The 27720-nt window shown below is 46.1% G+C and overlaps 1 protein-coding gene across 1 annotated transcript in view; it reads right to left on the bottom strand.

The window, feature by feature from the left end:
* The window catches only part of LOC116587970, a 70039-nt gene extending 42520 nt beyond the window's left edge, over nucleotides 1-27519 (bottom strand). Inside the window, 3 exon segments of the mRNA XM_032338524.1 lie at nucleotides 5747-5823; nucleotides 8095-8233; nucleotides 27315-27519. Coding sequence (XP_032194415.1) covers nucleotides 5747-5823; nucleotide 8095 — 78 coding nt within the window. The 5' untranslated portion in view covers nucleotides 8096-8233; nucleotides 27315-27519.
* Between the last annotated feature and the right edge of the window lie 201 nt (nucleotides 27520-27720).

The raw sequence follows: 27720 nt of genomic DNA, 5'->3' as shown, positions 1-27720 counted from the left end.
ATGCAAGGCTCCATCCCACGATCCTGAGATCATGACCTGAACCAAAATCAAGAGTCAGATGCTTAACCAACAGAGCCACCTGGGCACCGCATAGTGTAGAAGTTCTTTATATTTTATAAAGACCAGCTAATCAATTGGTTCTTTTGTGGACAATGCCTCTGGTGTTGTATCTAAAATGTCATCACCACACCACAACGTAGAGGTTTACTCCTCCGTTCTCTTCTAGGAGTTTTACAGTTTTGCATTTAGATTTAAGTATAGAATGCATCGAGTTAACTTTGATGACGGGTGTACAGTCTGTGTCTAGATTCTTTCTTTCTTTTTTTTTTTTTTCATGCAAATCTCCAGCTGTTCTAACTCCACTTGTCGCAAAGGCTCTGTTTGCTCCATTGTATTGCTTCTGCTCCAGACTGCTGACACGACAATTCATGTGGGTCTGTGTCTGGGCTCTCTACTCTCTTCCCCGGATCACGGATCTGTCTGTCTGTTCTGCTCCACGACCTCACTGTCTTCAGTACCGTAGCTTTTGAGTTAAGTACTGACGGAGGGTAGAGTCGGTCTTCCGAGTTCTTCTCCTTCAATATTGTATTAAGTATTCTTGGGTCTTTCACTTTCTATATGGACTTCAGAAATAGCTTGTTGGTATTTGATAAAATGCTGGTATTTCGCTTGGGATTGCCCTGAATCTACAGACCAATTGGAAGAACTGGTATCTTGACACTACTGAGTCTTCCTATCCAGGAACATGGTATCTTTCTCCATTTATTGTGTTCTTTTGACTTTGTTTGTCAGAACTTGGTAGTTTTCCTCATATAGAACTTATCCATATTTTGTAAGACTTATAGCTAATTCTAATACCTAAGTATTTATTTCTTTTTTTTTTTTCTGGGTGGGTGTTGCAGGGATGCTAATGTAAAGGTATTGTGTTTTTAATCACGAATTTTACTTGTTCATTCCTGGCCTATGGTAAAACAACGGACTTTTGTATATTAGCCTTGTATCCTGCAACTATACTATAATGACTGATTAGTTCCAGGAGAGTTGTACTTGTACTTGATCCTAGTGAGAAAGCCTTGAGTTTCTCACCATTAAGTGTGAACTTAACTGTATGTTTTTGTAGATATTTATCAAGTTGAAGAAATTCCCCTCTATTTCTACTTTACTTAGAGGGTTGTTTTTTTTTTTAAATCATGAATGAGTGTTGTATTTTGTCAATTATTTCTTCTGCGTCTACTGATAGGATCATGTGATTTTTCTTTTACAGTCTGTTGACATACTGAAATACATCAATTGATTTTGAAATGTTGAACCAGCCTTAGATACCCAGGATAGATCCAAACTGGTTATCGTATGTAATTCTTTTTATGTTTTGGAGGGTATGATTTGTTACTATTTTGTTGAGAATTTTTGCATTTATGATTATGAGAGATATTGGTCTGTAGCTGTCTTTTCTTGTAATGTAATTTATGTCACTTTACTAATGCACATTAATAACGAAATTGGTGGACTGTTGCTCCCTGGTCACAAGGAAGGGCTTCTCTGTGCATCTGCTGCATGTTCTCTGGTGACTTTGTGCTGTGCCGGAGATAGGCATGGCAAGGTCCACAGGCTTTGGAGATAGGCTGGGTTTGGATTCAAGGTCCATGCCATGTTAACTGGGTGCCCTGTGTGAGTGAGTTGTTAATTGTCCTAAATTTCCATTTCTTTATCTGCAAAACGGATTTACTAAAAAACAGCAGTACACCGTCTCGCAGGGTTTGTGTGAAGATTAATTGGTATAATCCAGGCGCGGCGCTTGACATGTCGTATTAAATATGTACTGTTACTATTTTTGTTGTTCGCCCCGCCTACATCTTATTGCTTTAGTCTGAGCTAAAAACCCAGGGTGTCTGGGTGGCTCCGTCAGCCGAGCGTCTGAGTCTTGGTTTGGGCTCAGGTCTCGATCTCAGGGTCATGCTCTGCGCTCAGCGAGATCCTCTTCCTCCTTCTCCCTCTACCCTCCCCTACGCGTACTTGTTCTCTCTCTCAAATACATAAACCTTCCAGAAATATATAAGTTTAAACCCTTTTTTTCCTTAGTGTACTATTTAATTAGAACACTTTTAATTTTTAGTCTCTTCTCTGGAGCCTTTTCCCGTGGCACTGGGGTAGTGCACATCGATGCCTGCAAAATCAGCCTGACTGAAATTGAGCAGTGATTTTTTTCAATCTATAAAATAATATTAACATCTCCTAAAAAGCTATAAAATGGAAAACTCCAATTAATCATTACACATTAACAGGGGTGCCTGGGTGGCTCCGTCACTAAGCGTCTGCCTCCTGCTCGGGTCGTGATCCCAGGGTCCTGACTCGAGCCCCGCTTCGGGCTCCCTGCTCCACGGAAAGTCTGCTTCTCCCTCTCCTACTGCCCCTGCTTGTGTTCCCTCTCTCGCTGTCTCGCTCTGTCAAATGAGTAAATAAAATCTTTTAAAAAAACTCATTACAGGGACGCCTGGGTGGCTCAGTTGGTTAAGCAGCTGCCTTCGGCTCAGGTCATGATCCCAGCGTCCTGGGATCGAGTCCCACATCGGGCTCCTTGCTCCGCAGGGAGCCTGCTTCTCCCTCTGACTCTGCCTGCCACTCTGCCTGTGCTCGCTCTTGCTCTCTCTCTCTGACAAATAAATAAATAAAATCTTTAAAAAAAAAAAATTCCAAAAATTTATAAAAAAAAACAAAAAACAAAAAACTCATTACACATTAACAAGTGTTTGCATGTGTAGTGTGGCTTCAGGTTTATAAACTAGCATCTATACTCAGTCTTCTGAATAGTTTTCTGTACAGTATGTTTGTTTTTCACATCCTGTGTTGTTTTCTAGTTGTTTTTCTCTCTGTATCCAGATGATTATACACTTTGAATTGGGAGGAACATTAGCATCTGCCTAAGTAAACTTCTCTCAAAAACCAAAATCCCGGGTGCCTGGGTGGCTCAGTGGGTTAAGCCACTGCCTTCAGCTCAGGTCATGATCCCGGGGTCCTGGGATTGAGCCCCGCATCTGGCTCTCTGCTCCGCAGGGAGCCTGCTTCCTCCTCTCTCTTTGCCTGCCTCTCTGCCTACTTGCGATCTCTCTCTGTCAAATAAATAAATAAAATCTTTAAAAAAACAAAACAAAAAAAAAAACAACACCAAAATCCCTGGTGTGGGGGTGTGGGAAGGTAGTAGAACAGCGGAAAGGTGGTGGTGGTGCCCAGTTCAGGCTTACACACTTCCACGTTACACAAACAGCCTGGAGCAAGGGGTCACCTTTAGTCACTAAAAACGCGCCGTCGCATATTGAACGGAATTTACTTCTTTGTAACTCCCTCCCTTGGGCCTAGTCTGGTCTCTGAATCTACTTGGGAAAAACATGAAATACACCTGAAATATGCTTTTTGGAATATGAAATAATATGAAACCCACCTGAGGACCCCACGTCTCTGAAGACGCTTACTCTCCCTTACACGTGTCTTCCCAGGCTCAGGTAAACCTGTTTGCGTCTCCCTAGTGTAGAAGTTTCTAGAGCTTTACTACGCAGTCCAGCTTTTTTTTGCAAAGGGAACGACATTTTCATCTTTGCCTTAGAACGTGCATGAAATCCTGTAAGTTGTCTGCTGGATCTCCCCCGCAGGAGCAGGACTGCTTCTGTACACATGCATGGGTGTGTGGACAAAGAGCGCGCTTTCAGCTCCTCTTTGAATAGAGGGGGTGGCCAGAGATCATTCGCATCAAAGACAGTTGTAATTTCTTCAATTTCTCCACAGACACTGAAGCCTTACTTTCAGGCAGATAGTGATTTTTTTTTTTCCCCCAAAAGCTCCACGCTTCTAACATTAATTGAGAAAACCATCTTTCCTAGTTCAATATGTAAGACTTATCTTGATAGAAAGGTGTTAAATGGAACTTCTGAGTCTGGAATCATGAGGCCATGTGGTCTTCCCTACAGAGATGCCATACATAAGACAAATGTTGGCTGCAAATTCAACTTTCAGCCATCTCCAACCATCTGACGAAGGGGCCCCAAAAATGCTACCCGTCTAGCAGACTGAGAGCGATGTGCTCCTTGCACCCAGGTGCGAAGGGCCACCCTCCTCCACTCGTCCAGGAGGGCACGCTGAGCGGTGTGCTGTGGCTGGCTGTGCCCCCAACGATTTTCTGGTCAAGGAAAAGTTCAGGACACAGCCCACCAGGTTGTTTAGAAGAAAGAATGATGCAACGATTCACAACAAAACAAAACATACTTTAAACAGCATACAGTCTTCATTTTTGTCTTTAAGCGGATTTGTGGCAGGCACTTTCATGCTGGGTTCTGCTCACAAAATAGACGCCATCTTCACCGTTTCCAGACGAACTCAAGGGGCTGACGGCACGCTCAGACCGCTTTAAAGGAACAAACGAGGAGTTGGGCCCAGATTTTCTTACGCCCAGGTGGAGCTCTCCCTCTGCTGCCGCCAGGTGCGAATACGCAACAATAACAACAAAATCCCGCACCGTGAACCAAGGCAAAGGGGTTACCTGAGTGCTGAGATCTAACCCGTGACGTGCAGGCACAAAAATGCATTTCATAATATCCTATATCTCTATCCTAGATCCTTCGGTCTTTAATTTCCAAACTCTGCCATCTAGCTTTGGAATAACAGGCAAAACACCACTCGGGAAAGGAATGGAGATGCACAGAATAGCAGAGGAAGAACAATGGACCGCACCAGCGAAAGAAACGCGCCCAACCCCTGGGACCCTAGCCAGTGACTTCAAGAGCCACAGCAGCTAAAACCAGCTCAGGAGACCAGACACACACCACGCACCGGGACAGGTGCCCTCCTTTCTGGAAAAGCAAACCGTTGCAGACCGCGCTAAACCTGCTGTATATCAGAAAACACCTTGGCTCAGGGTGCCTGGGTGTCTCAGTGAGTTAAGCCTCTGCCTTCAGCTCAGGTCATGGTCCCGGGGCCCTGGGATCGAGCCCCGCATCGGGATCCCTGCTCAGCGGGGAACCTGCTTCTCACTCCTGCTCTCCCACTCGCCCTGCTTGTGTTCCCTCTCCACCGTCTTTCTCTCTGTCTCTGTCAAATACATACATAAATAAATAAATTTGAAAAATAAATAAAAAGAAACTCCTTCGTTCATTTTCATCCTGATTTAATATAATAAGGAACAATCATAACTTACTTTCTTCCTCTCCAAACCTGTGGAGAAAAAATCACCTCCTGGTGCTTTTGTTACTCTCCTTGTGCCCTTTTTAATGGGTTTTATCTTCCCAGATACAGTCTCAGGGGCAGGGACCATGACTGTCCTCTTTTAGGTCACCCAAGTAAGAAGCATTTGGAGGACACAAAGCATTACTTTGAGTAAAAATAAGAACGTAAACATGTGGGACGCCTGGGTGGCTCAGTTGGTTGAGCAACTGCCTTTGGCTCAGGTCACCATCCTGGAGTCCCAGGATCAAGTCCCACATCAGCTCCCTGCTCGCAGGGAGCTTGCTTCTCCCTCAGCCCTCTCCCTTTCATGCTCTCTCTCTCATTCTCTCTCTTTCTCAAATAAATAAATGAAATCCTTAAAAAAAAAAAAAAAAAAGTAAACATGCTTGTTACACTCGCCACTTGGCTGAAATGAATATTTTAATTCTAAGTAACTAAAAGTCATGGAGCATAGGAAGCACACAAAAAATATTCCCTAGTGTATTTAAAACAGCGTGTTAGAAAATACATTTTTCATCAATATGAGAAACATTACCTCTTCCCTTTGATCGGCGTTGACCATCAGCCAAGTTTCTCTTGTCTTAGGAGCAGCCCAGGGTCTAGGAGTAGACACTGGAAAGAAATACTTTAAAGTTATCAAGGACTCACCTACTTATGTAGTAACACAATGAAGCATTTGATATTATAAATTTCCACTACCTTATATATAGAATAAAATATGAATTCACATCGGGATACATTGCTTAATATTTAACATCAAGTTTAACATTTGAGTAATAAATTCATCCTTTTGGTACAAAACTGGAAATTTACAGTCCTTTCTTTCAAAATTTATTCTGGCATTTCCATATTTAATACTATTTTTTATATGCACAAGTGCTGGTAGATTTTTTTATTTATCACTGTGTAGAAATCAAAAATTATATCAGGATGTTTCAATCCTTAAAATTCCAAGAAAAACTAAACTTATTTTGATAGAGACAAAAAACACATTTTATATGTAGCATTTAAATATTCCAAAATTTTGGCATACAGCATTTGTATTTGGAACAAGGTCCTGCATGTCCCAGAAAATGTAACTATTTTCCTTTTGTGAATGTTTATGAACAGGTGGCTAACTTGACATCACGTACAGAGGTCTAGTCTCACGACTGCAACAGCTCTATGATTAAAGATGATGACATAGATTTCCATGTGTGGGATGCCTCATCACATGATCTATTAGGAAACACAGGACACTTGCTAATGGTGGAAAGAAATGTTCTGACAACAGATACTACTCCCTACTCACCACAGAACCTCCCTAGGTCACCTGCACACGTATCTGCTCTCAAGAGTGAGAACCATTGTTTTGATTTTTTTATTCCTTCTATCTCTAATTTAAAGCCTTCATTCAGATGTCCCGGTTTCTGTGTGCACTCAGAAAGATCCACAGTCTGTGTGTTCCCAGGCTTTAAGTTCCGTTTACATATATAATTGGGCAGGTCAGCGTGAACAGCCAGAAGCCATTCATACCCCCAATGACGGGCTCCAAACTGTCCGTCGTTTCACTGGGGGAGCTCCGGCCCTTCACCCTGAATTCCCAGAGGGAGGCGCTTTCTCAACAGGCTTCCCACACCACCCCACGCTTCACTCTTTGGGAGTTCCATGGGCACATGAAAAAGTGACAGGCCCTTTTGCTCCAACACACCTCACCACAATTTGCCCTTGAATTTTTCTGTTCTTAAAAAAAAAGTTACTTTACTAACAATGTTTAAATCTTCTCTGGAAGTTGACTTTCTTTGTTAAATGGGTTAAATACACAAATCATGGAAGAAATCTGCAAGTTGGAACAAAACATCTTTAGACATTTTTATGAAAACAGCACATAACAATATTTGGGGTAAAGTGAAAGATAACATTGTCTCTAAGACCCAGAGCACAGGTTAGGGAAGAGAGTCTAGAATATTCACTCTAGGTAGTAATGCATAGTTAATAGGAGATGGTGCTCACCTAAACATATTTCGTGTTAGCGTTTTGCCCAAAGAAAAATGGGTAAATATCAGTGGGTCATGTTCACTGAGTACCAGCACCACCTACACCAGTGCCTGGCATGGTGAACGTTTAATGAACGCTTAGGCAAGAATCCGGGAGGACTTCGCTCACCCTGGAGCGCTACAGACCTCAGAGAAGGTAGCATTCATCTACGGACCCCATGAAGCTCTTCCATGGGCTACTTGATCCAACCCATCCATCTGAATGCACCACGAGCCACCCAGCGGTGTAGGCCGGGTTTCACGCACTCTCCCCTCGCTGGCGTCCCGCACAGGTAACAGCTGTGCTTCCGTGAGCGTCCGTGATACCGCTGGGATGAAACCCACGGTGGGGTATGACTGGTGTTACGGGACTCGACAAAGTAGATTTAACTCACAAAATTTCTTGCAGCCCTACTTTAAAATCTCATGTTCTCACACCTCAAACACTTTTTGAGAACGCGGGCTTTTCATCCCCCGGCGACTTATCGCAAGTCTTTGCGCAAAGGACTCAGCAAGAGGGACACGCCCAGCATTTATTGAAATGACTTTCCTCACTCTGGTGAGAGAGGCCGCCCAGGTCCCAAGGGAAAAAATGTGCAGTGTTCTGACTCTGCGATTTGGATTTGGTTCTTGATGATTGCTGTCACGGATGTTAGTTCACTAAAGGAAATATCAACCCCATAAGTACAATTTTACAGGGCCCATTTATTTAAAAAATTATACTGAAAGCAACATAGTTTCAAAAACACCCCACCTGTAAGGTTAAACTAACCGGAAGGCAGATGACATCACTACTTCCCAGAACTAAGTGCTAAAAACTGAAATCACTTATCAAAATCCAGAAGAAACAAATAGGAAAAATACACACTTTTAAATTTTATGTTCTAGAGGTTTTGTTTGATTTCTGTTCCTCAGGCTTCCTCCTGAATCGGCTTCCAGAACTCCTCACAAGGGCTCACGCTCTTCAAGGGTCCACATTTGGCCGGCTCCTTCCGCAACTCTGTAATCTTATTTTCAGAGAGAACAATAATTGTATTTCAGTGATATTGTAGTGGCAAATTACGAGTCAGCAGATAATTAGAATTTAAAACTCCATTTCTAAGCCTCAGTCTAACACGTGGACACTTGACAGGTATCTAATTAGGAAATGGTTTTTTTTCAACAGTAACTTCTGACCCGGCAAGAGTAATACCTTTGAAAGTCTTTGTCCCTAAGTTCCAGGGGCTCATTTGTATTTAAGAATTAAAGGGAACAATTTGAAGGGAAGTGAACTGTGCTTTTTGGTTTTTTTTTTTCCTTTCCTCCTCTCTTTCTCCTCCTCCTTCTGTCCTCAGTGACAGCAGCTAGGAGCTGACATAGGAGACTTCTTTGGACAAGCTGGGGAAGCAGACGAGAGCCGTCAGGACGAAATGGAGAAAGAAGAGAAAGAGAAAGAGCCTTGAGAGCTGCGAGAGGAAGTAGATCAAGATAACTGTCTGCTACAATTCCATTTCTAATTCCATCTCCCTTTGCCGGGGGACTTTGGAATTACCACACCCTATAAACCAATTGTCACCTAGAAACAGGCCGGTGTGGTAATAAATGACAGCACCAGGAGTCTCCCCTCCTCTAAATGTCCTCTCTTAGAAACTGGGAGGGCCTGTCACACTGATAAGGCCTGTTTCGGTTAATAAGCAGAACTAGTTACCTGGAGAAGCTTCTTTAGAAGAAGAACTAGTTAGCGCAGAGATTTTTAACTCTGGGGTGGATCCCCTGTGTTCCCTTCAAGGAGAATCAAGTCAAGAAGTGTGGGGCTCTAAAGAGATTGGGGGATTTTTTTTTTTTTTTTTTTTGGATGATGATGATGATGATGCGAATGTAACTGACGTCAGCACAAGTCACACAATGTCTTCCGTCCAGTTTCTAAAGCAGCTCCTCACTAGGTGAGGTCGATCTCGGCGGAGGCTGCGGTGGCCCCCCAGGTAGGTTCCCTCCCTCCCTGGGCAGGAAGAGGTTTCACACCCCCCCACACCCCCCGAGGCTGCTGCTGGGGCCGGAACAGAACGGCCCTGAAACCACAGGGGCGTCCGTCGTGCGCGTCATCACTTGTGCCTGCGAGGGTACAGAAAGCAGCCCCTCAGGGTGTAGGGGCTTGGGGGACACGGTGTTGGGGTGTCCCCTCCTGACCACCTTTCTGCGTCTCACGTGTCCCTGAGGGGCTGACGGGGTCTGCCATTGCTTCCACCTACGCAGGGCAGTGGGGCTGCAGGGTCCGGGCCCCCCAGTTCCTGGGTCGCACATTTGAGAGGGGACACACGGAACACTGCGGCAACGGGCGTGCCTGTCCAGGGCTTCTCAGCCCCGCTCCCAGCTTGCCCTCAATCCTACTGGGGAGGCGCCGGAGCGCGAGGTACGTGCGCGCCGGGAATGGGGGGCACTGGGGGAGGCCACCGGCAGGGCCACGTGTGTGCCCCAGCTGCACGCCCGGGCGCGATGCGCTGCGTGGGGCGGTGCGCGGGGTGCATGCAGGGGTGCGGAAATGCGAGTTATTTGCGGTGCGTGGAGTGCAGGGAGGGGCGCGGCGCGGCGCGGAGGGGGTTGGTGCAGGCGAGGAAGCCTGCAGGGTTGGCGCTGCTCCGGGCACATGCAGGGGGCGGTGAAGTGGGGGTGTCCGCGGGGCGCGGGGTGCATGCGGGGCACCGGGAGGTGCGCGCGGGGCTGGGGGCGTCGGGGGCGCCTGTTCACCCCCAGGAGCAAGCTGCAAGGCTGGAAAGGAAAGTCGCCGTCAGCCCGCGGTTCAGTAGCGCGGAGACAAAGGCGACAACAAATGACAAGTAAACATCCAGCCACAGGAAGCCATTAAGGACAGTGGGTGCTAATGAGCGCGCAGCGGGGACCGGCGAGGAAACGCCGAGGCCGACCCGCCCGGAGCCCCGCTGGCAGGCCGTAAACCTGCTGCGCTTCTGTCCCCCTTTCCAGTTGGGCCATTAGAAGCCGCAATTACTCTCATCCCAATAAGAAGACTCCAGGGGTAGAAAGAGAAGATTGGGGTTCTGTGATCTGGCACATTCTCACGTCCTCCCCCAACTAGCCGCGTGTGAACACGAAGCTGTGAGTATCGAGCCACTTTCCAAGGAGTCTCGTGAAATAGTTTCTCGTAAAAAATCAACTCTTCCAAATAACCAAATGTCCCTTTGCGCTCCCTTACATTTTAAACTATTAAGAAATTTGTTTTCAAGTAGCAGTGGTCAAGCAAGGCCACTGAGACTTTGTGTCTGACCTATTTAAGATACTGAGAGCTGGTTTTAATTTTGGGGGCGAGCTCTTTCTGAGGAAGGCGGGATCGGGATTCGGCAAATACCCCTGGGGCAGGGGGGGCCGTCCTCAAGCGCGGTCCCCGAGCATCGAGCATCGCTGCCCGCGGACACCCCCTCGGTGGAGGACCCCAGGGCAGCGAGAGTCGGAGGCCCGCCCCCCACCCGGTGCGGCCGGCGCGTCCACTGCGGGCCTGCGGGCCGGGCGGGGAATCCACAGGTACCGGACCACACACAGAGATGCGCTTAGGAACTTAGGGAGCTCTGCGCAGGCACTGCCAGCAGAGTCCTGCCTTTTAAGCTTGTTTACCTTAAACATTTGAGAAAGTGAGTGGGAAAGTGGTTCAGAGTACATTTCATTTCAGAAAGTCGACTTCAGAGGCTTGGGCACGCAGGTATTGCCAAGCATTGCCAAGCATTACCCAGGACCTGGGAATTACTTCTTGATGATTTATCTGCAGTGTTCCCTTTTGGAGAAGAAGAGAATAAACCTAATCAAAAACATATCTTTATAGATAACCTACGACAGTGTAAACACTGATGAAGGTTTAGAGAGACAAACAAATCATTTTAAATAATCCCAAAAGGAACTTCAGTGTCCCGGGACATCTCCCCACAGAGGCAGTCGCGTCATCTAGCTTGTGCCTTGCCATCTCGGTGACTTTTTCTTGATGAAAATTCAAGTGTGTTCTCATTGTTATATTTCTTGTGTGGTGCCCTGAATATCAAGTTAGGATAGGCTGATTAAACTTTAATAATGGTATCGCCCTCTCCCACTGATTCTAACGAGCTAGAAACCTGAATTCAGAATAAAAGATCTATGCTCCATAAGTATGAATATATTCTATTCATTATTCTTAGTTTTGAACCATTTCCGATCCTGGCACTAAACTCCTCCTAAAGTGAAGTGGGTTAGACGGCACCTCCAGTCCCTTCTGAGTCTAAAATTTTAAATTTCTGCATTATTGTGTTTTAAAAATCACGTTCATACACGTGCATGGCTGTTTAAAACCCCGTTGTTCAGAAGGGCTTAAGATAAAAAGCATCTGACTTATGTTTCAGCCCGCTCCGACCCCCAGCCGGCTCCACAGAAATTTCAACTTGACCCACTTCTGTTAGTAACGATGTTTGCAGGAGTCTAGTCCTGAATAGAACCACCACCAGCCCAGGAAGAGGTTTGAAGCCTTCTGCTCTCTCTCTCTCTTTTCTCTTTCTGTAGATGTATAGAAAGTGTGTTTACAGCCCGCTTTCCCTTTCACTGTGAAGGAGTGACACCTCTCAGAAGAAGGGAGGCATCCAGGGAGAATTTCCTTGTGCAAACCTGGAGTCCCCTGGAAGATTTTCCTTTGTCTTGAGTCATAGCTCACTTGCACTCATTTCCCAGAAGGTGCAGCACCAGGCCCCTAACTCCTCAAGACCCCGAACTTTACCCTTTACTAGTTTCCCGCGCTCACCGCTCACTGAGAGGCAGCTTCAAGTCAAGGAACCACAGTGGCTTGGAGAATCTAATTGCTGGGAGCAGTTTTAACCCTCAATAGTCAGGAATGGTAGTATCTACATACCGAGTAGGCCAGATTTGTTCATTTCAAATCAATATTTTAGGGGAATATTTCCCCTATGAACACAGAAATCTACAAATATAAAGTTGTCTTAGAGAGATACTCTTAGACCATGACAAGTTAACCAAAATTTGCTTTGGCTACTTGGGGTCTTTTGTGGTTCCATACACATTTTAGGTCTGTTTGTTCTATTTCTGCAGGAGAAAAATGTCATTGGAATTTGCACAGGGACAGCATTGAATCTGTAGATTGCTTTGGGCAGGGTGGACATTTTAGCACTATTCTTCCAACCCATGAGCATGGACTAGCTTCTCATTTATTTGTGTCTTCTTCAATTTCTTTCATTAATGCCTGGTAGTTTTCAATATACATGTCTTTCATCTCCTTAGTTAAATTTATTACTAAGTATTTTATTCTTTTTGATGAAATTGGAAGTGAGATTATTTTCTTCATCTCTCAGAATTCATTATTAGTGCAGAGGAATGCAAGAGATTTTCGTGTATTGATTTTGTCTCCTGCAACTTTACTGAATTCTTTTATTAGCCCTAAGATTTTTTTGGTGGAGTTTTTAGGTTTTCTGTCTGTAATACTGTGCCCTTTCCAAATAGTGACCGTTTTATTTTCTCCTTTCCAATTTAGATGCCTCATTTCTTTTTCTTGCCTAACTGCTCTGGCTAGGACTTCTAATAATGGTGTTGAATAAAAATGGCAAGAGTAGGCATCCTTGTGTTGTTCCAGATCTTAGAGAAAAAGCCTTCAACCCTTCACTGAATATGATGTGGCTGTGGCTTGTCCTATAAGTCTTTTATTATGTTGAGAAATGTTCCTTCTATAACCCTCTGTTGAGAGTTTTTATCATAAATGGATGTTCTATTTTGTCAAATGCCTTTTTTTTTTTGCATCTTTTGAGATGCTGATGTGATTTTTATCCTTTCCTTTGTTAATGTGGTGTATCACATTGACTAATGTGCAGATGGTGAACCATCCTTGCATACCTGGGAGAAATCCTACTTGATCATAGGTTATGAGCCTTTTAATGTATTGTTCAATTCAATTTTCTGATATTTTATTGAGGATCTTTGTATATATTTTCACCAGAGATATTGGTGACCTCTTTGTCTGATGTTGGTGTTGAGATAACGCTGGCCTGGTAAAATTAGTTTGGAAGAATTCCTTCTTCTAGTTTTTAGAATAGTTTGAGATACTATTGAGATACTTCTTTGAATCTTTGGTAGGAATCACCACTGAAGCCATCTGGTGATGGATTTTTGGGGGAGGTTTTTGATGAATGATTCAATCTTCTTACTAGTTATCAGTCTGTTCAAATTTTCTGTTTCATCATGATTCAATCTCAGTAGTTTGTATGTTTCTAGGAATCCATCCATTCCTTTAGGTTAGCCAATATATTGGAGTATAATTGTTCATAGTAGTCTCTTGTGACTCTTTGTATTTCCGTGGTTTCATTTGTAACATCTCTTTCATTTCTAATTTTATTTATTTGAGTCTTTTATCAAATAAATGAATTTATTTATATTTTTTTGTCAACTTTGCTTATCTTTTCAAAGAAACAGCCCTTCGTTTCATTGATCTTTTCTATGTGGTCATTTTTTACTTGTGTGGGAATCATGTTTTTAACTTTTTGAAAATTATACTTGAAGGGCTTAGTAAACATTAGTTGCTGCTCATTCATACCTAGGATAAATATAGACTTCAGTATTCTTTGTAATGAAAATATTTATGGAAATCATAAAGTGAAATAATGTAGCTAACAAATAGCAAAATTAAAATTACTTATTTTGCATTTTTATAATAATAAAAGACACTCAAAAATATTTGGTGAGGGAATAAGGAAAGTGCGTGCATTTCTACTCTGTCGTGTGTTCAACACAATTATGACAATTAAAATAAAATTAAACATCCTTATTTTTAAAATGTACTGGTAGGGGAGCTTGGGTGACTCAGTCAGTTAAGTGTCCAACTCTTGGTTTTGGTTCAGGTTATGATCTCAAGGTCATGAGATCGAAACCAGCATCAGGTTCCATGCTCAGAAAGTCTGCTTGAGATTCTTTCCTTCTGCCCCAACCCGATTCACACGTGTGTTCTCTCTCTCTCTCTCTCTAAAATAAGTAAATCAGTCTTTTAAAAATGTACTGGTAAAAGCAAATAGATGAATAAACCTGGGGGGAAAGAATCTCCTACTTTCAGTTTAAAAACTTTAAAAATAAGCAACGTATTAAAGGAAATGGACATGATCTTTGGGGTTTGTCTAACTTCGGATCAGATCAGAGCACAGCTTTGGGCAAGTTGCTTAACCTCTCAAACCCTCAGTTTTTTTCAGCAGAAACTAACTTAGTAAAAATAGATTCCTCCCAGGATTGTTCTGAGAGCAAGACACTGTCTGTGATGTGCCCAGAGCAGTCTGGCATACAGTAGGAAATCAATGCATATTAAATAATCCTTTTGTACCTGTGAGCCTTAAAGTTTTATCTAATTGTATCAACTAATTTAAGAGCTAAGTATATAGAGGAATCGCCACTATGTGTAAAATTATTTAAAAATCTTTTACCTATTTCATGAATGAAGGACCATGTAGCCATTAACATCTTTACTGTGCACTGGCATCACACTCTTTACTGGTGTTAATGGAATAAATGGAATAAATTCCATGCATTCATTATTTATTGCTGTGTAACACATTACCCCAGTTGTAGCCACTTAAAACTGCACACATCATGACCTCATAGTGTCTGTGAGTCAGAAACATAGAAATGGATTAGCTGGGTATCCTGCTCACAGACTCATGGTCATAGTCAAGGTGTTGGCTGGGCTGCATCCTCATCTGGAGGTCTGACTGGGGAAGCATATGCATCCTCATCTGGAGGTCTGACTGGGGAAGCATATGCATCCTCATCTGGAGGTCTGACTGGGGAAGCATATGCATCCCTAGAGTGGCATCCTTCATTATCACCATATGCCATTGGGTAGGAACAAGTCACATGTCCTGCTCTGTGATTCAGGGCTGGCGATTACACAAAGGCATAAATACTATGAAGCAAGAATTGTGGGGACCCCCTTGGAGTCTGCCTGCCACCATCTAACCTCTGTCTCCTATGTTCATAAGACTCCCACATGCAAAAGACATTTAGTCTCTCCCCAGGTTCCCAAGATTCTCTTCTCTTTGTAGCATCAGCTGAGAGTTCAAAATGTCATTGTCAAAATAACATCAAAGGTCAGAGAAGGCTCCTGGTATAATCACTAAGTTCAACTCCTGGGGCCCAATTCCATCTTTGGGTCTGGGAAACCAAAGAGAAGAGCTGTTTACTCCCAATACACCAAGCACGCACTGGTGGGACCAGCAGCCGACAATAGCCACAGACAGTTCTGCTCCAAAGAAGAGAAAAACAGAGTCTAAAGGAGTCTCTGAAGCCAGATGGGCAATGCTGGAAGTTCCTTGATGAGGTTTCAAGGCCTGGGAATAATTCTTGTGGGTTCACCCTCTGGGCTCTTGGCTCTGCTTTCTGAGTCTTCCTTGCTTTGAAACAAAAGGTGGCACCTGTTTGCAGATGAGCATCTTTCTCAGCCTGCTTCCTGATGGTAGAATCTGGGGAGTCGGAGGGTCTCCTTTCATTTTGTACCCTCTTCACTCCTTGCCAAGGAATGAATGCAGAAACCCAAGCTGGCAGGTTTCTGCGGAAGCGACTTCCTCAAAACTTTGTGTCTCCCATGCATATCAATGGGACTCATTTCATGAAACAAAGACTTCAGCCACAGATGTTTTGAGATGCCCCTTCTCTACCTTTGGATCCCGCTGAGATGACACTGCCCATGCTCTGAAGCTCCTTAGAGGCTCCAGAATTGATTGACAGGCTCTGAGGCTCACCCATCGTTTTTGAAATGTCCTTGTGTGACTGGATTTCCTGACCTTAGGATCTTTGGGAGACATCATCTGAAGGTTGTACAGTCACGTCTTTGGCTCCTCTGAATCATAAGGTCTTCATTTTTGCCCTCTAGAGTGACTGACACTCTGATTTCAGACTTCTCCACTCCAGAGCTGTGAGGGAATAAGTTCTATGGACTTGGGGCGCCTGGGTGGCTCAGTGGTTTAAAGCCTCTGCCTTCGGCTCAGGTCATGATCTCAGGGTCCTGGGACCGAGCCCCGCATCCAGCTCTCTGCTCAGCGGGGAGCCTGCTTCCTCCTCTCTCTCTGCCTGCCTCTCTGCCTACTTGTGATCTCTGTCTGTCGAATAAATAAATAAAATCTTTTTTTAAAAAATTCTATGGGCTACTCCATTTGTGGTCATTTACTGTGAACCCCAGAGCCGATGTGGTGAGCTACAGAATACATGGGGTGCTTCTCCCTCCAACGTTGTGTGAACCCCACTGTTTTATCAACCTAGAGTCCCAGGGGCCATGTGCCTGTGGTTCCATCAGCAGACTGTGAGATCATCTTTACTTCCACGAAGAGATCACGTCTATGTCTCTATTGTTATACCCTTCACATTTTAGAGGTTATGCCGGCTAATGTGCCTCTGCCTCTTCCTGGGCTGAGCTCCCATCTCCAGACTTCCAGAGCTCAACTCCCAGCCCTGGTGTTTTCTAGTTGGGTTTCTGGGAAGTTCCATGACCTCTCCGTGTTCCCTGTTTCTCGTCTGTGGATGGCAAGGGCGACAAGAGAGCCTACCTACCTGTCGACCTGGGACAACTGAACAGGTCCATGTCCCTTGGGCTGCTCCCTGCGCGACCTGCAGGGTCGGGTGCTCATTGCTGTTACATTGTATCCCGACTGCGGGTGCCCCAGATACAAACACATGCTAAATGAGCTAGGATTTGACACCATGTCCTACACACTCAGGTTTGGCATTACAAAAAAAAAAAGTCCTGTTTGTGTGTATGTGTGTTTCACATTCCTTCAGACCAGGGGTATAAACTGAAAACAATTTATGAGGTCTCTTTCTACACTAGAAATCTAAGAAACAAATCTTCAGCCTTCCAGAAGCTGAGGGGAATGAGACAAGTGGGATAGTCAGGTTGCCTAGGTAACGGTATTTAAAAATAAAGTTTAAAACATTGCATTCATTTTTCATTTTATATTTTCAAAAAGCATCAGCTTCTTGCTATGCCTTTTTTTTAAGTGTATATTATTATAGTCAATTTTATAAAAAATAAACTAGTATGGGGGCGCCTGGGTGGCTCAGTGGGTTAAAGCCTCTGCCTTCGGCTCAGGTCATGATCTCAGGGTCCTGGGACCGAGCCCCGCATCGGGCTCTCTGCTCAGCAGGGAGCCTGCTTCCTCCTCTCCCTCTGCCTGCCTCTCTGCCTACTTGTAATCTCTCTCTGTCAAATAAATAAATAAAATCTTTTTTAAAAATAAATAAATAAATAAATAAAATAAACTAGTATGATTCAATTATTAACTCTTTACCTAGTTCATTTTCTCTTGTATTTCTAGAAATAATTAAAGGGAATACTTACCAAGCACCAGGCACTCTGCCAGTTCGACTTTCATTACTTAATTCAGCAATTATGTATCGAACATGTTTCAAATCAAACCCTGGTCTGCACTCACATGATTTACTAGAGTGGATATTTCTTTTTCTGGGGGAGAAGACAGACACCCAGCTAAGACAGGAGGCTGGGATCTCACGGGGAGCTCACCCCTGCTCGCCGTCTGCTGGGGCGGTCTCCCGCGCTCACCATGGACAGCCGTACTTCACACACCTGTCGCTGCTTCGTGCACTTCAGTATTTTGATTTTGTAAATCTGCGTGTGTGCCTTTCTATATAATGCAAGTTTTATACAATTATTTAAGTTATTTTATTACAACTCATTTACTACCATGATTCAGCTAATTTCCATTCAGTAAATATTTATTGTTCATGTACCAGCCCGTGTCAGGGATTTTTAGTTTGGCTCCTTTGGTAGTAAAATAGTAATAACTCAAGTGACTACAATTTAAATTTACTAGAGGAGCCGAATGTTTTTCTGCAGAAATCCATTTCTGTTCCCTCCTGTCAGATTCTAGTCCTGGCTCTGTCCTGTGCCATCTGGAAGAGGACATAACCATGCCCTCTGAAAAGCATAATATAATCTGTAGACATAAGGGCTGCTGTTGGGGCAGAACTGTTAGTACCCGCTGACTGTTTGTTTAGCAGATTATCGGTTCTATATTCCTTAATAGCAATCCATATGCATTTTGGATGCAAACTCCCATCGCATTTCCACATATATTGTTTTTGGATTTCATTGTCTTTTAACATGAAGTTTTATTTCATTGTATATAAAGTTTTCTACAATGTTTCTGGGTTAAACTTAACTGTTGTGTCTGACTATATCATTTCTATCCAAGAGGCAAAAACTAACTTCTCCTCCGTCACTGAGATGAGTGCATTGGTCTGGTAGGAAACAGTAGGGCTCGGTTTCCCCCGGAGCTGCGGGAGGGGAGGAGGCGCTAGGACACGGCATTTGTTCTGCGGCTCATCTCTTCTCGCTGGTTGTAACAGGCTTGTTGTACATTAAACATCCATAATTTGGGGTGCGGGGTACCTGAGTGCCTCAGTCGGTCAAGAGGCTGACTCTCGATTCTGGCTCAGGTCATGATCTCAGGGTCATGAGGTGGAGCCCTGCGTGGGGCTCGGTGCTCAGTGGAAAGCCTGCTGGAGGTTCTGTCTCCCTCCCTCTAGACTCTCTTTCTCTCTCAAATAAATAAATCTTTAAAAATAAACAGGTAAACTTCCATAATTTGGGATTTCTTCCCGCAATGCGACAATTCCGCAGGGATCATGACAACGCCTTCCCAGCCCGCACGGACAGAGGGAACGGTGAGCCTCTCACCCAGTCCAGAGAGGGCAGAGGGCGAGGAGCAGGAGCCCGTGCGGCGGTGACCCGGCCCAGCGGTTCCGCACACCCAGGCCTGGAATCCGCTCCGTGTTGCCAGCCTTGAGCACCTCCCGCGTCGGCCCACAGCCTGGCCCGCTCTGACCCTCTCCAGCCCCAGGCGACTGGTTTCTGCAGCTGGCCAGGTGCCCGCTGCTATGGTCGCTCTCCCGTCTCCTGCTTTGGTGACCGACACGCTGCCCATCACCCGGCTGGCCAGTCTGAGGGCACCGGCCTCACCCGGCTATCTGCTCCATCAACCGACTGCTGCACAGGGTCAGGTGGGAGGGAAGGGGGCCCCCCTCAGGGCTCACAGCTCTGCCGGCCCTGGCAGCTGCTCCTGTAAGCTCCAATGCACTTTAGTGACACGAAACCCCAAGATTCTTTCTTGCAGAAGGTCCACCAGGGGCTCTGTCCTTCAGCGTGGGGCACGTCTCTAGGGTGCTCCTGGGGTCCCAGTTGGCCCTGGAGCTCTCAGCACAGTTTCCAAGGGGGGCTCAGCTCCCCCTCGCCTCTGGTCTCAGGCCTCCAAGGGCTTGTGTGTGCAGCCCCAGGAGGACCCCGCCCAGAACCTTTCTGGATTTCAAACACAGCGGAACATTTCTTGACATGCAGCCAGGACTCCAGGACCACAAATGACTCCTCTGCGGGTACTAGAGGGACAGCCCAGCTCGCTTGCCTGCGTCGGCCACTGTGACCGTTTTAATTCACGGGTTCTAACCTGCCCTGGGCTTAGAGCTCGACGGAAAATAAGAGTGTAGAGAAGTGTGCATAACAACCATATTTTATAAGCAATAACAACAAAAGAATCAGATAATCGGCCGACTATGAAGACAATTAAAAGTCCAATGAATGTCTATCCTGCCTGCAGGGGAAACGCCTAGTTTACACGGTCGCTTTTAAACAAGGTCATGAGAAAGGCGGCAAGGACAAGTCAAGTAGCTTAGGAGCTGGGATCTCGAGGCGCCGGTGTGGGTCCAGGTGCAGCTCCGACACGTACAAGCAGCAGGACGGTAACAAGTCACCCTGTCGTCCCTCCGTTTGCCTCCTCTGGGGAATGGGCTTGAAATCAGTCGTGCCTCCCATCTGTGGTCTCCTCGGGAGCCACGTTCACTGATGCGTGCGAAGTCCTGAGAGGGGTCTGACGGCAGAAGTCCGCTGTCAGTGACGGCTGCTCTCACGCTTTCCATCAGCACATCGGTAACCACGTTCCCGCCGCACCCGGACTCTGTGACACGTGTTTTGATTCTTTAAGGTCATTCGGCTTAGTTGCTGTTATCAGCAAAGTTCCAGACGGCGGAGTGCGCTGGGTCACTAAGCTGTATTTAGAAGAGACGTCACTAAATGCCTCCGTGCTGCCCTCCTGAGGATTTATAGGGTTGATCTTGATCTTTCTTCCTAGTATGATTTTGAAGCCCACACACATATCCACAAATAACATGCATGTTCCTACATCTCATGCACTCGTTTGTGCAAAACCATGCAGGTAGACTTAATGCCACCATGACGAGCAGACAGCACGGGGCCCGGAGTAGGGGCAATAAGGAAATAATAATTTCATGCTGAAATGGATGATCTCGCTCACTGCTGATTACTCTCTTGTGGCTACAGTGCAGTGTTGCACGGTATAGTCTTCTCCACTGGGTTCAAGTTCACAGGAAATTGTAGACTAGGTTCCTTGACACAAAGCACCATTTTGATCAAATAATGGATTATTGTGGGTGCTTTGTAAGCAAAGCTCACACAACCAATATTTATTATGCAAAGTGTAATGTACACAAAGTAGCAAATGAAATATATTTTTTGATTATTTTGAAAACCATTAAGTGATTTCTGGCACCAGAAATGATAATTTAATTATAATCATTTCCTATTATACATACATATATATTTTTATTGATTATCTATTTAATATAAATTTCCTCAAGTGTAATTATTGATAGAACAATGCCCACCGGGAAGAATATTTGCTGAAAATAATTAATGATATCTTCCAAACCCACCCAAATCCACCAGATGCCGGTAATTTCACCTATGTCTCAGTTCCTACTAAATTATTCACATTTAACAAAGTCCATTCATGATAAAAACGTCTGCAAAGTAGGCCTACAGGGACCAGAATTCAACATAATAAAGACCAGAGATGAAAAACCCACAGCTGACATCACTGAACTCAATGGTGAAAACCTGAGAGTTTTTCCCCTAAGGTCAGGAATAAGACAAGAATGTTCACTCTCACCACTTCTGGTCAACACAGTACTAGCAGTCCTGCCTCAGCAATCAGACAACAAAAAGGAATGAAAGGTACCCAAGCTGGAAATTAAGAAGTAAAACTCTCACTATTTGCAGATGACCAGATACTATACACAGAAAACCCTAAAGATTCCACCAAAAAGCTACCAGAATGGATAAATGAATTCAGTAAAGTCACAGGATACAAAATCAAGGTACAGAAATCTGTTGCTTTCTTATAGACTGATAATGAAGCAACAGAAAGTGAAATTAAGAAAATAATCCAAAAAAAAAAAATAAAGAAAAGAATCCCATTGACAATTATACCTAAAACAATAAAATATCTAGGAATAAACTTAACCAAAGAGGTGAAAGAACTGTACTCCAAAAACTATAAAACACTATTGAAAAAAATTCAAGATGATGCAAAGAAATGGAAAGACATTCCACGCTCATGAGTTGAAAGAGAACAAATGTTGTTAAAATGTCTCTACTACTCAAAGCAATCTACAGAGTTAATGCAGTCCGTATCAAAATACCAACAGCATTGTTCACAGGACTAGAACAAACAATTCTAGAATCTGTATAGAACCAAACAGAAGGCTCCTAATAGCCAAAACAATCTTGAAAAAAAGAAAAAAATAAGTGGAGGCATCACAATTCCAGATTTAAATTACATTACAGAGTGGTAGTAATTTAAAAAAAAAAAAAAGACATATAGATCAATGGAAAGAATGGAAAACCCAGAAATAAACCAACTAATACATGGTCAATTAATCTTCAACAAAGCAGGAAGGAATCTCAAATGGGAAAAAGTCTCGTCAACAAATGGTGTTGGGAAAACTGGAAAGTCCCATGTAGAAGAATGAAACTGAACCACTTTCTTACAACACAAAAATAAACTCAAAATGGGTTAAAGACCTAAACATGAGACCTGCAACCATAAAAATCGTAGAAGGGAGCCCAGGCAGTAAGTCTACGACACTGGCTCTAGCAACATTTTCCAAATATGTCTCCTGAGGCGAGGGAAATAAAAGAAAAATAAAGTATTGGGATTATGTTAAAATAAAAACTTCCTGCATGGTGAAGGAAACAAAGCTAAAAGGCAACCTACTGAATAGAAGAAGATAACTGCAAATGGCGTCTCCGATAAAGGGTGAGTGTCCAAAATATACTATGTACAAAAAACAAATAATCCAATTTAAAAATGAGCAGAAGAGGGGCACCTGGATGACTCAGTCAGTTAAGCCTCTGCCTTCAGCTCAGGTCATGATCCAGGGTCCTGGGATCCAGCCCCACATCCAGCTCAATAGGGTCTGCCTCTCCCTCTCCCTCCCAAATAAATAAATAAATCTTAAAAAAATAAAAATCAAAAATGGGCAGAAGACACGAACAGACCCTTCTCCAAAGAAGACTTGTAGATGGCCAACAGACTCATGAAAAGATGCTCAACATCACTCATCATCAAGGAAATACAAATCAAAACCACAGTGAGATACCACCTTACACCCGTCAGAATGGCTAAAATCAACAACCCAAGAGACAACGGTGTTAGTGAGGGTGTGGGGAGAAAGGATCCCTCTTGCACTGTTGGTGGGAATACAAACTGGTGCAGCCACTCTGGAAATCAGTATAGAGGTTCCTCAAAAAGTTAAAAATAGAACTGACCTATGATCCAGTAATTCAACTACTGGGTTTTTACCAAAAAAACACAAAAACATTAATTTGAGGGGATATATGCTCCCCTATGTTTACTGCAGCATTATCAACAATAGCCAAACTGTGGAAGCAGCCCAAGTGTTCATTGGCAGATGAATTGGTAAAGAAGATGTGGTCCATAGATACCATGGAATATTACTCAGCCATGAAAAAGAATGAAATCTCGTCATTTGCATGTACGTGGTTAGAACTAGAAAGTATAATGTTAAATGAAATAAGTCTGTCAGAGAAAGACAAATACCATATGACTTCACTCATATGTGGAATTGAAGACATGAAACAAAAGAGCAAAAGGAAAAAAAAAAAAGAAAGAAACCAAGAAACCAACTTTCAACTGTAGAGAACAAACTGATGGTTACCAGACGGGAGGAGTTGGAGGGATGGGAAAATAGGGGGTGGGGGATGGGAATTAAAGATTATACTTGCCATGATGAAAAAAATAAATTTAACGAACTGAGCCACCCAGGCGTCCCGAAAAAAAAATAAATTTAAAAAGTGAACATCCACATTTCTTATATTCACCTTCTCTAAGTTGACAGTTTTATCTTGGTAACTACCAACTCAAGAGAGAGCCAGTTTACACAGCTCTGATTCTGTAACCAAGCTGAGCTGGTAATTTCAGAAATGGGCAAGATTACCATCTACCCTCTTTAGGCTTAAAACAGGGGATCCTCCTTTCTGAGGGTGGATGTTGGAAAGTGCAGTGCTCTGTCGAGTGAGTCGGGCCAGGATTCGTGACCTTCAGGAGGGCTTCTGAGCACCAGCCATGCCGGGTTCTTCGTGGAATCACCATCTAGCTCGTTCAGAGGAACCTTGAACTCAGCCCTTGGGAATTGATGGGCCGGGGCCCGTGCTAGCTTTCCACTGCACCTCTGCCACTCTGTCCTCTAAGCCAGAGACTTCCTGCCCTTCCGATGAAGGCCACCATCCATGAACCCTGTATGCAGTGGGTGAGAATCGTAAGTGACACACAACGCTGACCGCTACTTGGAAAGAAAACAAAATGGATTCTGTATTCCGTGGCAAAGGCAGCGGTGCCCAGCAAGCACACTTGGAGATCTGATCTCGAAACACGAGGAAAGAGACTCTGCTCCTTGGGGCCTTGATGGGGCAGGGGCAGGGCCGGTGGTCAGGGGCACCAGAGCTCCCGCGGGCCGCGCTCCTTGAATGACTCTTCGTTACTCCGCCAGTTCCACGGCCCACTTGACGTTCCTATCTGTTCATTTTCTTAAATATGAAAGTCTGGAGCTGCTCAATGAAGAAAAATCGAAACCGTAAAAAAGTAAAACCGAGTAAGTGTCGCCATTTAGCGAAAGTAGCACAGTAGCCCCGACCGCGGCGGCTTTCGGACGCCGGACGCCCGCCGAGCCTCCGGCCCCGGCTCGGCTCACGACGGACGGGCTGGACGGGAAGCCAGCGACACGCACGAGCGAGGAAACGGCCGGTTTTCCAAGCCCAACTAACTCCCATCACCATGCAGTTACTGACGCCTAAAACACCCATAACCGCGAGGAAGTACGCGGCGAACCGGACGGCAGCTGCGACGTCGTCGGAAAACCCTGCGGACCCCGGCGAGGAGGGCACGTCCCGGCCCGGGGGACACTGTCCAGCGTCCCCCGAGCGGTTCCGCTCCGTGGCAGACACAGGCCCCTCCGGCCCGGCCGAAAACCGCCTCCCTCGCCCGACGCCCCACACAGCCGCGTGGGCCCCGCGCCTCCGTCTCTGCGCCTCTGAGAGCAGCGCGAGGGGCGCGGACCTCACGGGCTACGGCATCCACCTGGTCACGCTCCAGGGCGGCGCGTTCACCCGAACCACGGAAAACAGGACGGAAACGAGTAGTTCGCCTTTTGTCGCAGGACACGCGTCCCCCTCGAGGGGGTTCGTAGTGCGGGCGCGGCTGGTCCGGCGGGAGCGGCCCTCGGGAGGGGCCACAAATGCGCCGGCGAGGAAATGCGGAGTCGGACACCCTCTCCCGCCTCGCGGAAACGTGGGTCTGTGAAACCTGTCCAATCCCTCAGAAGCCGATTTGTAAAAATACATTTGAAAGCAGGCATTTTGCCCAAACCCCGCAGAAATCCCAGCTTCCGAGTGCGACGCTGTGACCCGGGCCTCGTGCCCCAGGAAGGGTAGGACTGAGAAGCTGGGGAAGGGACAGCCAGGGACGGTCCGGCCCCTCCAGCCGCCCCTCCCTCCCCACAACCCCCTGGACAGAGGAGGAAACCAAGGCAGGAAAGGGGAGAGGCCAGGAAAGCCCAACGGGAAGGATGCGCAGGAAGGATACCCGCGCAGGAGTTCGACTCTCCTGTCGGCGGCCCGGTGGGTGAGGACTTCCAAGTCGGGGAGGTCAGGCCGCCTGGCGGCTCAGGCAGTTGGGCTCCCGAGTGTTCTTCAGCTCAGGACCGTGCTGTCGGGTCGTGAGAGCCACCCGTGTGGGGCCTCGTGCCCTGCAGAAAGTCTGCTTGAGATTCTCTCTCTCCCCCGCTCGCTGCCCTCCACCCCCGTCTTACAATAAATAAATGCAATCTTCAAAGTCTGCGGGTGCCCGTAGCCGCAAGTACTGGAGGCTCTCCGGAGCTGAGCCTTGACCGCCCGAGTGTAAGGAGGCCCGGCTCGTCCCCCGTGGGGGTCGCTATGGCCACACTACAGTATGCCCTCCCGTCGCGTCTAACACAGGGAAGAGAATGATTCCTCTGGGGGCTACAGGCGTTAAATACTGTTCCCGGGAGGAATGATCCTGGAGCATCTCGCTCAGGCAGAGAGCCGAGAAGGGTCAGAAGGCCGCCGGTCATCCTGGCCACCCATGGTCCAGCTAGAGATCCATCTCGGACACAGACTTTCTTTGTCAAAAGAATCCTAGGGGCACCTGGGTGGCTCAGTGGGTGAAGGCCATGATCCCAGGGTCCTGGGATCGAGCCCCACATCGCATCCGCTCCCTGCTCAGCGGGAAGCCTGCTTCTCCCTCTCCCGCTCCCCCTGCTTGTGCTCCTTTTCTTGCTCTCTCTCACTCTCTCTCTCTGTGTCAAATAAACAAAATCTTTAAAAAAAAAAAAAAAAGAATCCTATTTTGACTTGTTGGATGCATCAAAAACTTACCAAAAATATTTGCTGAAGGTTATTAAACATTACAAAAGTTTGCATTAGAAGCTGATGTTTTTCCTGTTTTTACTCTCAGCCCATCTTTAATCCATGGTAATGGTAAAGCCGTGTCAAGGACAACGCCATTTCCTTCGTGTGGGTTAGCATTTGATGAGAGCGTTTTGGTTTTTTTTTTAAGATTTTATTTATTTTATTTATTTGTCAGGGAGAGAGAGAGGGAGACCGAGCACAGGCAGACAGAGAGTCAGGCAGAGAGGCAGGCAGAGAGAGGGGGAAGCAGGCTCCCTGCGGAGCAAGAAGCCAATGCGGGGCTCCATCCCAGGACGCTGGGATCATGACCTGAGCCGAAGGCAGAGGCTTAACCCACTGAGCCACCAGGAGCCCCGAGAAGTTTTTTTTTTTCATTCTTTCCTCTGAGTCTGTTGTCCGTGACTGTTTGCCCCCCCCACACACACACACAAATACGTGTGAGCTGTGCGTTCGTATAAATTGCGCACAAAATGTGTCACTTTGAGTCACTACATTTCCTCAGTATTCTCCAAAGAGCCTCTCGCCTTGCAGCCTTAAAAAGGAGAGGACAGGGAAAAAAAAACCCAAAGCGGCCGGTTGCGATCTCCCGCTCTCATTAAGGGCTCCCTGTCAGAAACGGGCTGAGGAGAGGGAATAAGGGGTCATTTTCCTTTAACATGGAGAGGAGTTGCTTTCAGAAAGGAAATTCCCCGAGGAAGTTGTTTTAAAACCAATAACTGTTCGGGAGGAAGCCAGCAAAAGGTGGGAAGCGTTTCGCTTTGATTTCCCGTCTGTGTATTTGGGCTCAGCCCAGACAACCTTTTATGCACATATTAACAGAATGTTAATGAGTCTCCTGGAAGGACCCAGGTATTTGACACCGAGTATGGTCAACAAAAAGGGTTTTGGTGTATTTTGTAATCCCATCAAGGTGCCTGTGGGGGGTGGGGTGCAGGGCTGGGGAGGTGGGTGATCCCGGGCCTGGGAGCGCATTCCTGCTTGAACTCCGCTGGGCAGAGCTCGAAGGGAGCAGGAATGATCTCCACATCAAGGAGTCTTCTGGGAGGTGCAAACGTCCCCTTCAAAGTCTTCAGGTGGTGATATTTATCTAACCCCCGCGGGGGAGCAGGGGCTCCCAAACCCGCGTGGGAATCGGAATTACCTGGACGGCTTCCTGGGGCATCTGGCGAGCTCACCCCTGCGGACCCCGGCTCCCGGGTGGGCCCCGCCGCCCCTCGCTGCGGTGCAGGGAGCACAGCCAGACGCCCTGCTCTCAAGCATTGATTCTCAGAGACTCTAGAGCTTACCTTGTTCCTAGAAGGCGGGCAGCAAGGCAGAGAGAGGGAGCAGCTGGCAGGAGGCAGCAGGAGGGCACAGAGAGTGACCCGAGTGTGGCCGCCACGGGGAGAGGGGACCGCAGGGGTGCATGGAGCCCGGCCAGGAACCAGGAGCCTCTGTCGTCCCGGAGAAGGGCGGTGGCGGCCGGGCCCTGGGACGGGGTGACGGTGACCAGGCAACAGGGATCCACACGCAGTGAAGAGCCTGAGGTTTGCGCGCGGCCACAGGGTTGTCCAGGGCGGCCCGAGGTGGCGTGATTTCCTCAGAGACACACACAATGAGAGTCGCCAGTCCAGTCGGCTCCCGATCCCCCAGAGGATGCGCTCAGGACAGCAGTGACGCTTGCCTCGGGGTCTGGGGACGGCAAGTCTTAAG

This window comes from Mustela erminea, chromosome 4, assembly GCF_009829155.1.
Source record: "Mustela erminea isolate mMusErm1 chromosome 4, mMusErm1.Pri, whole genome shotgun sequence".
Classification (NCBI taxonomy): Eukaryota; Metazoa; Chordata; class Mammalia; order Carnivora; family Mustelidae; genus Mustela; species Mustela erminea.
Note: the sequence above shows the minus strand (reverse complement) of the source record. Positions and strands in the feature narration are given on the sequence as shown.